The sequence below is a fragment of the Eupeodes corollae genome, chromosome 1 (genome assembly GCF_945859685.1).
Source record: "Eupeodes corollae chromosome 1, idEupCoro1.1, whole genome shotgun sequence".
NCBI lineage: Eukaryota > Metazoa > Arthropoda > Insecta > Diptera > Syrphidae > Eupeodes > Eupeodes corollae.
Window position 1 is genome coordinate 18,314,457 of NC_079147.1, and position 17,851 is coordinate 18,332,307.

The following is a 17,851-nucleotide window of genomic DNA, read 5'->3' on the forward strand; positions in this document are numbered from 1 at the left end:
TTAAAGATTATTTTGAGTTTTCTCAAAAATTGTTTGAATGCATTAAACACAAACAAGAAAAAGACCAGGTGCTAAATGGCTCCCTTGGGGCACGCGGATGATTTCAATTATTTATGAATGAGCATTTTCTTTATTATATTCGTTTGAAGAGACTTTCATTTTCAAGTTGGTGAATTAGATTAATTATTTCTTTCAATTTTAGGAGGAATCAATTTTATGAATCAAACTTTTGTAAGTTGTAAATGCTAACGATGGTCCGAAATTGTAAGAAAAAACACTTGTTTTGTTCAAAGCTTCTAACAGTGTTTAACTGACAACACTTCCGAAGGTTCGAAGGTGTAAAACACAGCTTATTAAATTATTTCATAGAAGTTAACTGAAAAAATAAGGTATGGTCACGTAGTGCACGCCTTCACTTTTAGTCTGAAGTTTATAAGTAAAATTTATCAAAATACCTAACCTTGATATTGAGAAAACCAAAACAACCAAAGCTTTTCGGAAGCTTAAAAACTATTTAAATATCAACAAACCAAACAAATTCACACAAAAATAAAAACAACAGAAACAAAGTTGCAAAAATGTAATTTTCAAAACAAAAAAAACACTCGATGCATTGTTTTTGAAATTAAAAGTAAATTAAAATTGTACTCAACATCTTCCTCTCAGATCCAAAGAAAAAAATTAAGAAAGGGAATTAAAATCACTTACAAGATAATCATCGCTGTCATCTCTAAATATTTGTTCTTCAACAAAATCACCAACATAAATATCAAATATTAATTTTCCCACCAAATCATCTAGATTATCTTTTTTATAAATTTTTACAACCATTTTTCTTTAATTTTATGAAAACTTTCACCAAAATTATGAATATTTTTTGTTAAATTGTTTGATTTATCCAAATTTATTTAATAAAAGAAGAAAATAAAATATTTTAGCATAATATTTTTTATATTGCCAATCAATAAAGAGTAGACCCTCAGACTGTTTGGTGGTAAAGTCGCGTAAGCTTTGAGAATGAAAATAGGTGATTTGAACATTGAATGAGTAAAAATAAATCACATGAATTTATTGGCAAGCGAAAAGCATAGGTAGCTTTATAGATACTAATTTTTCTTCTTCTTTATTTTTCTTTGCAGAAGTTTAGATGTTAAAGGTTTGGTTGAGAGCCATTGAATGACAGATGGAGACTTTGTTTATATTATTTGAAATAAAATTAATGATTTTTCAAGAAATACAAAAAAAAAAACAGACAAAATATCCATATGAGTCAAAGATTAGTCAAACATTTTTTCAAGTACAGTAAAAACTCTCTAAGTGGAACACATCTTTATTTTACTTTTGTTTATAATAAGTGAAGTTATTTATAAAAAGAGGAAACTTTGGTTACGCAAAAAAAGAAGTGTTAAATTTCTAGGCTTAATGTCCAGATAGAGAGATTCTACTATAATTTTGTTAATGTGCTTACTTAAATATGCTTAAACAATTAAAAATCTTTAGAAATTATACCAATTTAAATCTTGAACTTGCTTATTTTCAAAAATATTTACCTACTTATACATATTTTTTTAAATGCAATCCATAAAACTTGAACTTTGGTTAAACTTATGACCCTAAAAATATATCCTACCTATGATGTCTGCTAAGGACCTTTTTAAAACATAAACTATAGAAACATACAAACAAAAAAATTAAGACAAATAATAAACTACATAAAATATAGAAAACAAATATTAAACATATAAAATATTGATATTAATAGATTTTACCTAACCACCTTTTTTTTGATACCTTTCTTGTTTCGTGTTTGGTTTTAAAACTTATTTTTCTTTTTTCTTTTTACAAATTATAAAAACAAATATATTTTTCCTGTATATAAATAGAAATGGTTTTACCTTAGATGGTGATGTCCTATTATCCCTTTCCTTTGGACGATCACGATGGCGACGACGCGAACTACTATGAGATGCTTCGTCCCTGTAGCGATACTTATGAGCACGTCTTCCTGATGTTGGTGATTTACGATGTGAACGTTTTGAACGTTCTTTACGTCGTCTTGAAGAACGATCATAACTAAAAAAAAGAACAAAAAAATAATATATTAATTTAGGATGTCAAGAAATCGATATTCAAAAATTAAATGTAAAATACAGACGACCTTTTTTTCAAGAACTTTGATTCAACATTATCAGGGAGGTTTTGCATAGAATATTGGCAATTAGACAGCTTAAAATATTTTTTTAAAAATATGTAAACAAATTTTTATTCGGATATGATTTTTTTTCTGAAGTATACAAACTTCAAAATTTTTATATTTTGCCTATAAAATTGTTTATGTTTGTGATTGGGAGTGGGGAGAAACAAATAATATGAATATAATTGTGCTTAAATGTAACATTTGTCAAAAAACAGCAACATTTTTAATGCAATCTGTTTTATCTTTTATAGTTATATCGAATTTTATTAAATGTTTTGTTTTAGGTATTAACAATTTTAGTTCTTTTTTGTTAAAGAAATAATTGACGTTCTAAAATTGATTAAGTTTTTCGTTAACAAAGGAAGAACTGTCAATTTTTCGTTAAGTAATGTAACTTAACGAAAGTTAAGTTTGGCTTTTACGTTTAATTGCTGTTAAATTTTCCAAAAGTAAAGTTAAGTGTAGACGCTGTTTGATCTGTCAATAAAACAAACTGTCAAACATTTCTTATGATGAGTGAACAAACGTCATTGTCAATGATTCTCAGACTACGATGTGTCAGATGTGGTTGATTAAAATATCTGACAAAGCTGTGACTTTGGAGACAATGGTTCCCTAGGACTCTCTTTTATTAATAATACTAAACCAATTCACTTCTTCCCTAACTTTGCACAATCGTTGACTGATGTTCTCCTTAATAGTGATGAAAATATTGTTAAATGTTATTATGACCTTATGTTTTCAACACCTGACTTAAATTTCGATCGTGATTTTCGTAATATTAATGTTGGAAACTTATTTAACGAATATATGTCGATGGATTACACCACATCTAACGTAAACAATCAAATTGAATACTTTACGTTACATTACATTACGCTACATTAAAAACGTGTCATATGAAATCTCTAAGTTGTCCTTGGCTCTCTGCGGATATACTTAATGCTAGGAGTATGTCTTATACCGACGTTGGAGACGTTGTGGTTGTCCAGAAATGCTCCTCGAATTTAAATTTTTACGTAATTCTGTAACGAATTTGATCAAAATTACGAAATACAAATTTTGTAACAATAAATTTAACTCAGATCGGTCGTCAAAGTTTTTTTTGGAAGGAAGTTAGGAGTATTGGTTTGAGAAATGATGTCCAATCTTGTGATGATATTATTGATTTGGAAGGTTTTAATGTTAAATTTTTTATTTCACAAACCCAATTCTGTGGAATGTCTTTTAGAAGTACAGAGAATGATACTACTAGCGCCTTTTCGGTAAGTTCCGTAGATGATTATCAGGTAGGTAAAGTAGTTTTCTCCATAACATCTAAATAAACCGGACTTGACAATAACGCACATATTCAACACCATTATAATGACATCTACATATCCCATCCTATGAAAGACACCGAAAATTATTCCCATCCTAAGACAAGGAAAGAAGAAGGTATATAGACCGATTCCTATCCTATCTTTTCTGTCTAAAGTTTTTGAAAATCTGATAAGAAGCCGGATAAAATATTATATTAACGACAAGAAATTATTGAATCTTTTCCAATCTGGATTTCGGTCTGGATATATTTGTGTATCAGTTTTACTTAACGTATCTGATGACATAAGACAGGCTTTAGACAGTAAATTTACAACTGTGATAACCTTACTTGACTTTTCAAAGGCATTTGACTGTGTAAACCAGAATCTTTTCTGTGATAAATTGACGTCCCTTATTAACTTCTCTGACAAAACTAAAAAACTTATTAACTCATATTTGACCAATAGTACACTAGACGTGTCTTGTAATAGTAGAATGTCCTCATTTTTCCCTGTAAATAATGGTGTTCCTCAAGGATCAATCCTTGGACCCCTACTATTTTCATTGTTCATTAATGATCTGCCCTCTGTTTTGTCTTTGTCAGTTTTATATCTATACAGATGATGTCGAATTATATATTAGTTTTCCTGAGATGATGCTTAAGGATACAATATCTGTATTGGTCGACACCGAACGGACTTAACCTAGATAATTTCCCTCCCGTTATGTTGAATAATTGTATTTTTGAATATGTTGCCCAAGTTAGAAATTTAGGTGTGGTATTTAACAACAGGTTAACTTGGAATAACCATGTCGATACAATTGTGTCAAAGGGTTCACTAAGAGGACTTTCTGTTACTAAAGCCGCTAAAAGCACTTGCCCTACCTATAAAAACATACGGGTGTGAGATGTTTGCTGATCTTGATCCTCAATCAGCTCACAAACTAAAGATGTCATTTAATGCAATAGCTCGGTTTGTTTTTAACCTACCTAGGTTCGATCACGTTTCTTTTCAAGCTTGTCCAGCTTCTTAATTGCGATCTGATAGCTTTCTTCAAATATCGTTGCTGTATTTTACTCTTCAAATTCATTGTTTAAAAGACTCCAAGTAATCTATGTAACAGACTTAATATTTGTGTTTCTAGCCGTTCCATTTTATTGTGCTCGTCCACCTTTACGTGTTTGACATCGCGCAGTCAATTTTTCTTTTGTCAATTGTATCTTAAATCAATGTTTTATATCCTGTACCATTTAAGTTCAACTTGATGTACAACTAACATACAAATAAATAAATATCAAATATCGTGTGGACTTTTTTGACTCAATTTTTAGTGAATTTGTATAAATTTGTTGCGTTTCAAAGACCCAAAAGATACAACTTTGCTGATGATCGACAGAACTTTTGCCACAAAGCCTTACGATCTAAATATTTATGGTAACGACGGTGTTTTCTCAGTCTAGGATAATTCTCAGATTCATTTTCATCTGACTAATTCGTTCCAGAAGCTAGAAATGTTTTACAAATTTCACTGTTATGGATAAAAAAGTGCGTAAGATCTAGATGTCACCATTTTTATTTTACGAAGCGTTGTATCGTTGCATTTTTAGTAATGACGAAATTTTAACTTGTCAAATTTCATATAATGACAGTTGGAACAAAATCTGCCAATGGTGTGAACAGTTAATTTTTGTTTGAAAGATATTTATTGAACGTCAGATCATTTGCAACTCTGTCAAACTATTGTCAACTCCAAATACAAATTTCTGGTGACCCGATCAAATTTTTTTAACGATATTTTATTACATCTAAACATCCCATGACCATTTTGAATTATGGAAATGCGCAGCCATTTTGAATTATGGAAAAACGCAGCCAATTTGAATTGTGGTGACGGTTGCCAGATTACGACCAAATTTGGTCAAATTTCCTTTGGTTGTAATTTTTGTTTGCGCCTAACCAAATTGTAAATTGCCAAGTATAAACTTTTCATATGGTTGATAAAGTTGAGACAGTTAAACTAAGCGATTCGTTTAAAGACATCTCAGATAAAACTGAAGTTTCTGAAAAAATTGTTTCGAAGATTCTACAAAAAGTCAAACTCGACTCTATTCTCAAAAACAAAATGGAAGCAATGCAAACGGTACATAAATGCATTTAATTGAATACACCCCATAACAAATACGATCATTGAACGCACATGCTGAATGAATTCATTTCACAATTTATTGACAGATGGCTCAAAATGACATCTCAAAATCATCACATCTCAAGATCATAATCGTATGGATAAAATGGACATGTCAGAATTTTAGGAAAAGGTCGGTTATCATAAAAACAGTTTTAAATTAATATTGTTTTCTTAATTTAGGTAAGTTCGTTTATGACTTGACTATTTTTTGTAGATTTAATTTTTTTATGAAAGAAACTGACTATTGGATTCTTATAAAAAAATTACGGAATATCGGAAACAATATTTTTTAAAAGAAATTAATTTGAAGCCAATATTTGTTTTAATTTTGAAAAGAGATTTGTGGAAAGTAATTTTTTACCAGCTTTTAGTAATTTTGTTTAAGTTTTTATATTTAATAAAAAAACTCAAATTTTCAATTCGACGAATCGGACCGATTACAATAACTTCCTATCGGAAGTTGAAAACCGCTGCGGTTAAAGATTATTTTGGTTTTTTTGGTACGATTGGTCATTTTTATTTCAGCTTTGGTTGTGGACTTTTTTTCAAGTGGCAACCGTGATTGTTATAACACGCAGCCATTTTGAATTATGTATATATGCAGCCATTTTAAATTGGAGAAATACGCAGCCATTTTGAGTTATGGAAATACGCAGCCATTTTGAATTACAGAAATACGATGTCATTTGGAATTATGGAGGAACGCATCCATTTTGAATTATGGAAATACGCAGCCATTTTGAATTATCGAAACATGCATCCATTTTGAATTATGGAGGTACGCAGCCATTTTGAATGAATTATGGAAATACACTTCTACGAAACTAATTGGAAATGTTTTTATTTTAATATTTTAGTAATGAAAAATTTGAATTTTGAAAAACTTAATTATGATTTTCACCGAAAACATTTGTCCTCGTTTCGAAGCCATTACGGGTTTCATTAGAACGAAAATTCACTTGAAATTTGAAATAAGAAAAGATAACAGTCTAAAAAAAACCAAGCGAACATTTCAGTCATGAAATATAATTTAATTTGATTTGATGGAATTTCGAAGGAAATGATAACTCATAAAGCAGAATTTATTAAAAGTGTCAATCCTTTGGGTGAAGTTCACTGTAGGGGAAAAGTGAAATGAACTTTTTCCACACGTGAAACTTATTAGAGTGTTCATAAATTGGTCTCCCAAATTTTTTCAAAAATATGAAATATTAATGAAACATTTCACTTATTATATCGATTTGTAGTTAGTTTTTGTTACGAATCAAAGCAATATGACAAATGATAGAAGTATTAACATTTAGGAAAACATTTGCTAATTCAAATTGATCCAATCAACAGCTATTAACTTAGAAGATACAAAAATATATAAATAAAAATAAAAACATGTTAGTTTGCCAAAAATCAAAAAAGAAAATATGTATTTTTATTTTGTTTACTTATTCAAAAAAAAAAAAAAAATAAGAAAATAAAAATAAAATTTGTCGTTAAAATAAGAAGAGAAACGTTTGTTGGCAAATAGAAGGCGGCATGTTCTTAATCATAAATATTCGTCATACTTCACATAACACTTAAAGCGATTTGTAAAAACGCAAAAAACAAATAATATTATTTTTATATTATTAAAATACAAACATTTATATTTAAAACATTTTCCATAGCATTTAAATAATTGACCTATTTATTTTTGATTAAGTTAAATCATGTAGAAAATGAATCAAATAAATATAAATTTATAAACTCAAATGATTTGACAAATCTACTAGACATACAAAATTTGGCTCAATCTTTTCGTTTCTGAATTAGTCCACTGTATATAAAGACTAACACATGTCAAACTGAAAGTGAAAAAGAATTCAGTCCGATTGCCAAATTTTTACAAAAAAAAATCTATATATATTATTTTATCATAACACGAAATGATCAAGATTAATGGAATGGAATGTGTATGATAGATTAAGAACTATTCTTAAAAAAATGTTCGTGTACAAACAAATGTCAAATTGTGTTGGAGAAGCTGTCAAATTATTTGAAATTTGTTCTATATACGGTTTTATTTAAGTCCGTATGACTTACGAGTTTCTGAAATTTTAACTAAAAAGGTTCGTTCAACAAATTTAGGGTCGTTTGCTATGTTTTTTTGCACGAACTGTCACTTTTTGGACGTGTTCAGAGCACTGATACTATTCTTGTCATGACTACAAATGTTCTCGTAGATATATTGCAAGCAATTTTACATAATAAAATAAGAAAATCAAAACAATTTAGGTTTGTTTGCGATGCGTTTCTTTTTTCACTAACTGTCACTTTCTGGACGTGTTCAGATGCACACAAGTTATGTTTTCATAACTAAAATTTTTTTCCTAGATATATTGCAAGCATTTTTACATAATCAAATAAGGAAATCAAAACGATTTAGGTTTGTTTGCTATGTTTTTTTCACGAACTGTCACTTTTGAAACGTGTTCAGATGCACTGATACTAATGGAATTAGTATCTTATAAGTTATGCTTTCATGGCTAAAAATTCTCTCCTAGATATATTGCAAGCATGTTCACATAATCAAAATAAGGAAATCAAAACAATTAAGGCTTATTTGCTGTTTTTTTTTTCTTCCCGAACTGTCACTTTTTGGACGTGTTCAGATGCACTGACACTAAACGAATTAGAATCTTATAAGTAATGTTTTGGATACAAATTTTATCCTAGATATATTGCAAGCATTTTCACATAATCATAATAAGAAAATCAAAACAATTTAGTTTTGTTTGCTTTGTTTTTTTTTCTTCCCGAACTGTCACTTTTTCGACGTGTTTAATAAAATGGGAATTCGAATTTTATAAGTAATGTTTTCATGAATACAATTTTATATATTTCAAACATTTTCACATTATCATAATAAGAAAAACAAAACATTTTAGGTTTGTTTGCTATGTGTTCTTTCCACGAACTGTCACTTTTTGGACGTGTTCAGATGCACAGATTTAATAAAAGGGAATTAGAATTTTATAAGTTATGTTTTCATGACTACAATTTTCCGATATATATTTCAAGCATTTTCACATAATCAAAATAAAGAAATCAAAACAATTAAGGTTTGTTTGCTGTTTTTTTTCTTCCCGAACTGTCACTTTTTGGACATGTTCAAATGCACTGGTTTAATAAAAGGGAATTCGAATTTTATAAGTTATGTTTTCATGACTTCAATTTTTGTGATATATATTGCAAGCATTTTCACAAAATAAAAATAAGGAAATCAAAACAATTAAGGTTTGTTTGCTTTGTTCTTTTTTCTTCCCGAACTGTTACTTTTTGGACGTGTTCAGATGCACTGATTTAATAAAAGGGAATTAGAATTTTATAAGTTATATTTTCATGACTACAATTTTCTGATATACATACATATATTTCCAGCATTTTGCACATTATCATAATAAGAAAAACAAAACATTTTAGGTTTGTTTGCTATGTGTTCTTTTCACGAACTGTCACTTTTTGGACGTGTTCAGATGCACTGATTTAATAAAAGGGAACTTTAGAACTTTATAAGTTATGTCTTTATGACTTCAATTTTTCTGATATACATACATTGCAAGCATTTTCACAATATCAAAATAAAAAAAAAGGTTCGTTTGTTATATTTTTATCTTCAAGAACTAACTGTCACTTTTCGGACGTGTTCAGGTGCATCGCTTTGTTAAAAAGGGAATTAATCTTTTATTAGTTTTAAGCAAATTTTCTATCCAAGGGCCTAGTTACATATATTTTAGTGACTAAAAATTTTCTCCAAGACATATTGCAAAACATTTTCTCATAATCAAAATAAGAAAATCAAAAATTCACTCAATGGAAAATCAAAAACAATTAAATTTAAGTGCGTGTATCATGATGCAACAACAATACTCCTATACTAACTAATTCAACAAAAAAAAAACTGTTTCCTCAGGTTAGAAAACACATCTAGAGTATAAAATTGAGTTTCTTATAAATTATGTGAATAATGTATCATAATGTTGTTTTTCTTTCGTCTTGTTTTATTGTTTAAAAATTATTAATAATAATAAAAAGAAAACATACAAAAAGTTTGTGGCGCATGACTTCAAATGAATAATATCACTTAGATGCCGCCCAAGTAAAAGTGTATGCTCCCAGCACATTTCTTCACTTTTTGTTGTTGCAGGTTTAGGTTGAAGCACTCTGAGGCTGAGTATTAACGCTTTTGTTTTAAAAACACACGCGTGTAGGCAGTGGTGCAAGTTAAACAAGCTTAATTTACATTGTTTTAATTTTTTGTTGATGAATAATATCAAAAAGCACCATTAAAGCGCACGCGGTTTTATTTGATCTAATTTTAGAAAAAAAAACAAAAATAATAACAATTAGATAATATTCTTTAAAAATTAAAAAAAAAACTTATCAAACTCGCGATATAAACAAAACACTTGCTCACTATTAAAGATCAAATTTTGCACTCAATTATGATTTGCGGACAAAATTACTCGTCCCAAAAAATTAAATTTACAAACATAAAATCACTCGAGAGGATTTGACATCTTGTTCTTGTTACAAAATGCTAATTTTGATTAAGGGGGTTGGCACATGCAGCAAACAATTTTTCAAACAAAAATCTGACAGATAGCTAAATTGAATTTTATTTCCTAATAGAATTTTGTGGTCGTTGTTTAATTTTTTGGTGGGCTAGACGATCACGTTTACACCGAGAGAGTGGTAAATTGCAAGTGCAACAAATAAATGCATCTTCAAGCTTACTAAGACGACTATGGATGGGCATTATTGGGCATGTAGGGGGAATAGTTGTTCATATAAATGTTTATAATTTATGATGTGCTCTCGTTGTTATCAACTGACATTTTGTGCGATAAGGTTTTTACGATTAATCCGAGGATTTTCTGTTTGTTTTGCTTTTGTTAAATATGAAAAAAAGATGTACGCGTCATTGAGACCTCAGAATAATTAAACCGATCTAAATCAACCATAAGAAAATAATAAAATGATTATATTTTTATAGAATATGAATTGCTCATAAATAGGTTATTGATCAAGGTTGGGTAGGAATTTGCATTATAAATTCCATAAAGAAAAAAGAAACAAAGAAACTGTTTGACTTTTACATTATTATTTAATTTATTTCATAAGATTATGATATTTGCATTCAAACTTCAAACAAAGAAAGTTACAAAGCTTGAAAATCAAGTTATAGACAGTTATAGTATGTTTATAGTAAAACAAGGTTCGAAATTAAAATTATGGAATTTTTCTTGAGATATTTAATAGTAACTGAATCGGAAAACTTCGGACAGCCATTTTATATTAACATTTTTGACATTCTAGTTGCTGTCATCATTTGACACATTTGGTTTATCAAATGGCATTACAAAAGGATCACTTTACGGACAAACAATGAGATTTACAATATTTTTGTTTGTTTTTCTTCATGAATAAAATAAAGTTAGGACTTACTGCAAAGCAAAGAGATACTTTATTTAACCGGACTACACGAATGTGAAGTGAATTGTCTTAATATTCCACAACCAACAAAAGTGGAGAGCTTTCAATACCTTGAAAGCATCGTTTCCATCGAAGGCGGAACCGAACAAGACGCCATCTGCCGCATCGGCAAAGCAAAAGCGGCTTTCGGTATGCTGTCAAAATTTTGGAGGAATAACTCTATCAGCTTAAGAACAAAGCTACGACTGTTTCGCACAAATGTCGAATCAGTGCTTTTTTATGGGTGCAGCACTTGGAAGGTTACTTCAGCCATAACAAGAAAGCTGCAAACCTTCGTAACATCCTAAGTATTTTCTGGCCAAACCGTATTACAAAGGACAGGTCAGGAACCTATAGAATCTATAATACAAGACGTAAATGGCAATAGATTGGACATACACTTCGAAAAGGTAACGACTGCATTGCAGGCAAAGCAATGGAGTGCAATCCGCTCACCCAAGAAGGAAGAAGAGCTGGACGACCGAGAAGCACATGGCGCATGACAGTCGAGGCGGAATCAGCGTCACTAGGCAAGAGTTGGAGGGAGCTGAAACACATCTCCAGAAACCGTACACGGAGTAGTAGAGGCCCTATGCTCCTTAAGGTGCCCCCAACAGACTTAACAGGTCTGAGGACCTATGGAAGTATATAGGTTTTGAGCATTCACGGTGTTTTGCGTAGCCATACTTGGTTTGTTGTCTTGTTTTATTGGAACCATGGAAAGTCCAAGCAATGAAAAGCCAAAAGAATCGGTTACCATTCGACCATTTTATAATATCATTTCGAAAACTTCGAAGTCAATAATTTTGGATCACCAGCAATACTTGCATCAGCAATCCTTTCTACTGAGCTTGCATTATGATGACATTTCGAACACTACGAAGTCAATAATTTTTGATCACCAGCAATATTTGCATCAGCAACCCTTCTACTGAGCTTGCATTAGACTTTGTTCACAATTCTTTAAATTGCTTACGGAGTCAGTGCGTCAAAAGTTGCCACGTTTGTATCACAACTTTCTTAGTAAGTTTTAAGAATTTTAGCACATAACTCATATTATGACGCTTCAAATGACAGATGAGATTGACAGGTGTCAAATGACAGCGCCCTTTATCTTGAAACGGATCATCATATACAGGGTGTGTATTGGCGGGTTTTTGTTTTATGATAATTTCAAAAAAAAAATAATATACGGTGGGGGAAGGGGGTTCGGATTTCTGAGTCGCGATGTCACACTAGCCAAGTGAGCATCACACATTTTAAGAGTAACGAATTGTACGTAACTCCACTTCGACAGTTTTGTCCACACTTCGAAATACGACGAATAAGTGATGGGACAACGTGAATTTAATTCCTTCGTGGGTTCAGAGGTCCCGCGCAACGTCTTCGACTATGAAAACTCCACTGGACTCGGATAGGACCCAGTCGATCTTCAAGGCCTCCCGAAAACATAGAAGTGGTTGAAGAGAGCTTACGTGAAAATCCACGACTATCGATACAAAAAAGGGCAGCCTCACTGGGACTAGTATTTATAAAATTAAAAAAAAACGATCTTAAGTTCAGAGAAAGTGATTTTGTGAGACGATGTTGAAGTATTTTCGAACTTTGAATCCCATTTTTTTTTTAGCAACTAGGCTCATTTACATTTAAACGGGTACGTTAATAAACAAAACTGCCGATACTGGGCTAGAAGAACCCCTGATCGACTGAAGCACCAAAAGCTATTGGATTGCCCTAGCGTAACTATTTGGTGCGCCTTATACACACATGAAATAGTGCGACCATTTATTATCAAAAATGCTAGGGGCCATGCGACAGTTGCTTTGAGGTCTCCCCACTTAACCCAAATGGATTTTTTCTAGGGCTACCCCAAAGCGACAATCCCCGAATTCTAGTGAACCTAAAAGAAAACATTCGTCAAGAAAATCAAAACAATTTTATGAAGTTTACTGCAGGGTGTGGCGCGCAACACGAGGACCCGTTTTGAACACTGATTACAACTCGACGGAAGACATTTGAAGGATAATGTTAAAAAATTGAAATCTGTGTTCAAATAAAAAACATATCATCGATAAACAAAAGTTACGCCAATTATATCTCAGAAAAAGTTCGATTTTGATGATGTCGAATTTTTTAGGACCGATTTTGATGATGTCGAGTTTTTCAGATTCCCTTTAACTAGTAGGAAAATAAATACTGACTGAAGTATCAGAAAATTATTGTCAATAAAATGTTATGATCAAAATATGATAAGAGTTCGATGAGCTTCTATCATTTTAGGTCTGTCAAAATTGTCCTACCAACAGGACTATTCTCATTGTCAACTGTTTAAACGATCAACCAACATCTTTCCGATCAAAAACACCACAAACAGTTAAAGCTAATTTTACAACGAATAATAATAAACCATTGAACTGACGGAAATATCCAATAAAAACTTCATCAAAATGTTGTCTAAAAATTTACATAAACAATAAGAATTAAAAAAAAAAAAAAAAACAATCGTGCGATAAAAATCTACCTTGTAAAGCAACTCAATTACTTTCGATTCTTTAGCAAACATGGTTAAAAGTTGAACATTTATGTCCATTAATGGATCAACAAAAACAGAAAACAAAAAATCACACAATCGACTTCAAGCCCCGAGCAAGCATCTTTCCCAGTTCGTTTTTATTGTAAAAATTTGCATACAATTCAAAAAACAAACAAGATAAACAAAATATACTCGAAACAACCTCTTGATCTTGCTGGGAGTTGACAGTTAAATTCTCAAGTCCATTGCCATTCATTATAAACATATGTAGAGATGAATATATATCTTAACTTTAGAATGATGTTGTTTTATTAAGTCGGCATCTTATTTCACATCATTATACATATTGTATCACTTTTTTTGTGATTTGCAAATTAGATAAATTAATCAATTAGTGTATTTGGAAAAAAGACTAAAAAGGCAAAATATAGAAGATTGTACCTAAGGAGATAAATATTATACTTATGTTTGTTAGATATGTTAAATAGAAGACAGCAAAGTTGCTTTTGTAACTTAATATCTCTGGAGTACCACAGGGAGGACGATTAGCCCAATACTTTTAATTGTGGTGCCGTTGTAACATAATATTTCTGGAGTACCGAAGGGATGAACACTTGGACCATTACTTTTAACTTAGTTGCCTTTGTTATATAATATCTCGGGAGTGCCACAGGAAGGAACAATTAGCCCAATAATCTTAACTCAGTTGCCTTTCTTACATAATATCTCTCAAGTGCCACAGGAATCAACATTTAGCATAATACTTTTAACTGTTTAGCCGTTGTAGCATAATATTTCTGAAGTACCAAAGGGATGAACACTTGGACCATTACTTTTAACTGAGTTGCCTTTAAAACATTATATCTCTTGGGTACTACGACGGGAACAATTACCCCAATAATTTTAACTCAGTTGCCTTTGTTACATAATATCTCTCGAGTGCCACAGGAATGAACAATTACCCAAATATTTTTAACTGTTTTGACGTTGTAGCATAATATTTCTGGAGTACCACAGGGGTGAATAATTAGCCCAATACTTTTAACTGCTTTGCGGTAGTAGCACAATATTTCTGGAGTACCAAAGGGATGAACACTTGGACCATTACTTATAACTTAGTTGCCTTTGCAACACAATATTTCTGGAGTACCAAAGGGATGAACACTTGGACCATTACTTTTAGCTTAGTTGCCTTTGTAACATAATATCTCTGGAGTACCACATGGATGAACAATTAGACCAATTTTTTTAACTGAATTGCCTTTGTTACATAATATTTCTGGAGTACCAAAGGGGTGAACACTTGGACCATTCCTTTTTACTAAGTTGCATTTGTAACATAATATCTCTGGAGTGCCACAGGGATGAACAATTAGCCCATTACTTTTAACTTAGTTGCATTTGTTACACCATATCTCTGGAGCACCAGGGTTAGGATGAGTTAGGATAAGTAGAGACGAGTAAAGATGAGTAAGGATAAGTTAGGATGAGTAAGGGTGAGTTAGGATGAGTTAGGATGAGTTATGATAAGTTAAGATGAGTTAGGATGAGTTAGGATTAGTAAACGATGAGTACGGATGAGTAAAAATTAGTTAGGAGGAGTTGGGATGAGTTAAAAAGAGTTTTAAATGGTTTCTTTTTCTTTAAGCGCTAAGGTAAACTTAAACAATAAATTTTTACTTACTATATCAGCGAAAACAAAAATCATAGGATGAGTTATGATGAGTTAAGATTAGCCCAATCAGCCCAATAATTAATATCAGTTGCCATTGTAACATAATATCTCTGGAGTGCCACAGGGATGAACAATTAGTCCATTACTGTTTAACATATACAAAAAAAATATGATTGACAGATCTATATTTTTGCTTATTCATAACAACACAAACAACCTTCAAGAAGCTTGTAAATATCCTTCATAGCGTATATCATTAAAATTATGTGAAAAGACACCAATCTGCCATACAAAACAATAACTCCTGTCAAAAGTAGTGATCAATTCAAATCCGATCTAAATTCCCACCCAAATCAGGAATAGCAACAAAAACTATGCCTCACCCTGTTAAGTTTTATGCAAATTAACTTAAACTTTGTTAAACCTGACTCATTCCTTTTGCTTTGTATTTTGATTAATTAACACCTCAGCACTAATTGGACATAAGAATTCGTAATATGATTGATTTTATCTTTATATTTCTTTTTCTTTTCTTTATTTTCCATTAAAAGAAACGAGCAAAAATTTAATTTGATTTGAATAACGCATATTTTATGAATATCTAATTCATTTGGAATAATGGTTGCTGCTGCGTGTCTTTTGTGTAGTTTGTGACCTTCACCAATTTTAGAACATGTTAATAATTTATAACACCCACGCTTATTTAAAATAAACAACTTTTATATCTAAAGATTGTTTGATTTTGAAAAAGAAGTGGTATACGAGTATTGAGCTATGGAACTAAGTAGCACTTAAGAATTATTCATGTATTTTTAAATAGATAGTTTGTTTGATTAGATTGCTGATTAATTAAGAAGTGGTTCCTTTTGAAATTTTATGGCCTCGACATAAATATTTATATTTTTCGGGATGTCTACTAAAACTGTCTAGATGTCTAGAGAAAACTAAAACTAAAACTACTAAGAAAATATATAGATGTGTTTATTTAGAATGCTTCATTCAAAATTTGTTGCCGGTATTTTAGTGCAGTTTTTAGAAGTTATATAAAAGACTCCAGTTTTCTCCGTTGCGGATTTGCTCGTATTGAGTTGAAGATTCCATAAGTAGCAATATTGCTGTAGTTTGCATCAGCAGCTTTATTGCAAGACCATCAAACATTATACTACCAGGTAGGGAATCTTTGAGATCATCAAGAAAAAGTGAGAAGAGTATTGGGCTCAGGAGGCATCCCTACTTGACTCCTGTTTTCGTCTGAAACCAACTAGAAAAAGTGTTTCCATCCCATTACGCCGTAAGATTATATTCATATAGATTCTGCAATACCTTGAGCTTTTTCGTTGACATCCCTAGGTTACTCAATTTAAAAAATAGAGATTTCCTATCTATCGAGTCGAAGGCTCTTTCCTCTATCCCGGAACAACTGCGCAATCCCAGAAAGGGAGATAATATTTTCCACGGTGGAGTAGTCTTTTCGGAAACCCGCTTGAAATTCACTGAGTAGATCGTTGTCTCGGATCCAGTTCGTCAGTCTCTCCAACATTTAGGAACGAGATTCCTCTGTAATTGCTTAGATTTTTTGGGTCACTCTTCTTTAGTAAAGTAAATATTATATTTTTCTTGAAGCTTTCCGGTGCCTTTCCAAAATTAAAAATATACTTGTAAGCCTTTGTAAGCTCCTCTAGAATTTAATTTATGAAGAATTCATATGGATTACGGTCTTCACTAGGAGCTTTGCAGCTATTGGGCGATCTAGCTCTTCTACTTCCAAACATGGCAGCGCAAAGTGAAGTTCGTTTTCATTGAGATTGTTGTTCAGGAGTTTCTCTAAGTGGGTCGCTAACATGGAAGAAACAATTTTTATCCTTAAGAATGCGAACGTTTTTTTTCTGGCTGCTTCGTATTCCCAATCATACCAAGGCTGTTTTCCCTTTGTCTTGATTGGAGTGGTCTTGCGGCTGTGACTATACAGATTGTTAGCTCTTCTGTTCCGTTGATGGTTTGGATCAGTCTTTGATTTACTAGCATAAGTTCTTCATCTTAGTTTGATCTGTATCTTTTAAGACTAACTCAATTTTATTATAAAGATGGACGTTAAAATCAAAATGCATATCGTGCGTTTCGTGATTTTGTCAATCAATTTTATCGTCGAAATGTGCGTATAATCGGAAAAATCGTGCAACATTTTGAGCTAACCAAATCCGTACCAGATGTGAAAATACCAGCAATTGGTTGAGGAACTAAAGCCTCTTGACCTTTTAAAGCGTTCGTCAAAAATGTAAGTTTCCGGAATTACAAAGCCAACCCAACTGAGGAAAACCGGAATAAGTTCAAACAAGCTAGAAAGACCTGTAACGGACATATACGACGCATTAAATTTTTGAACGACCAGAAATTACGGCAAAAAATACTACAATGTTCCAATGGTAGTACAAATTTTTAGTCATTT

The 17,851-nt window shown here is 31.4% G+C and overlaps 1 protein-coding gene across 1 annotated transcript in view; it reads right to left on the reverse strand.

Moving 5' to 3' along the window:
- The window catches only part of LOC129948469 (uncharacterized protein DDB_G0283357-like), a 75,944-nt gene that overhangs the window by 11,852 nt on the left and 46,241 nt on the right, over positions 1-17,851 (reverse strand). The window contains exon 3 of the mRNA XM_056059515.1: positions 1,896-2,073. Within this exon, the coding sequence (XP_055915490.1) occupies positions 1,896-2,073 (178 nt within the window). The remainder of the gene's footprint in view (positions 1-1,895; positions 2,074-17,851) is intronic.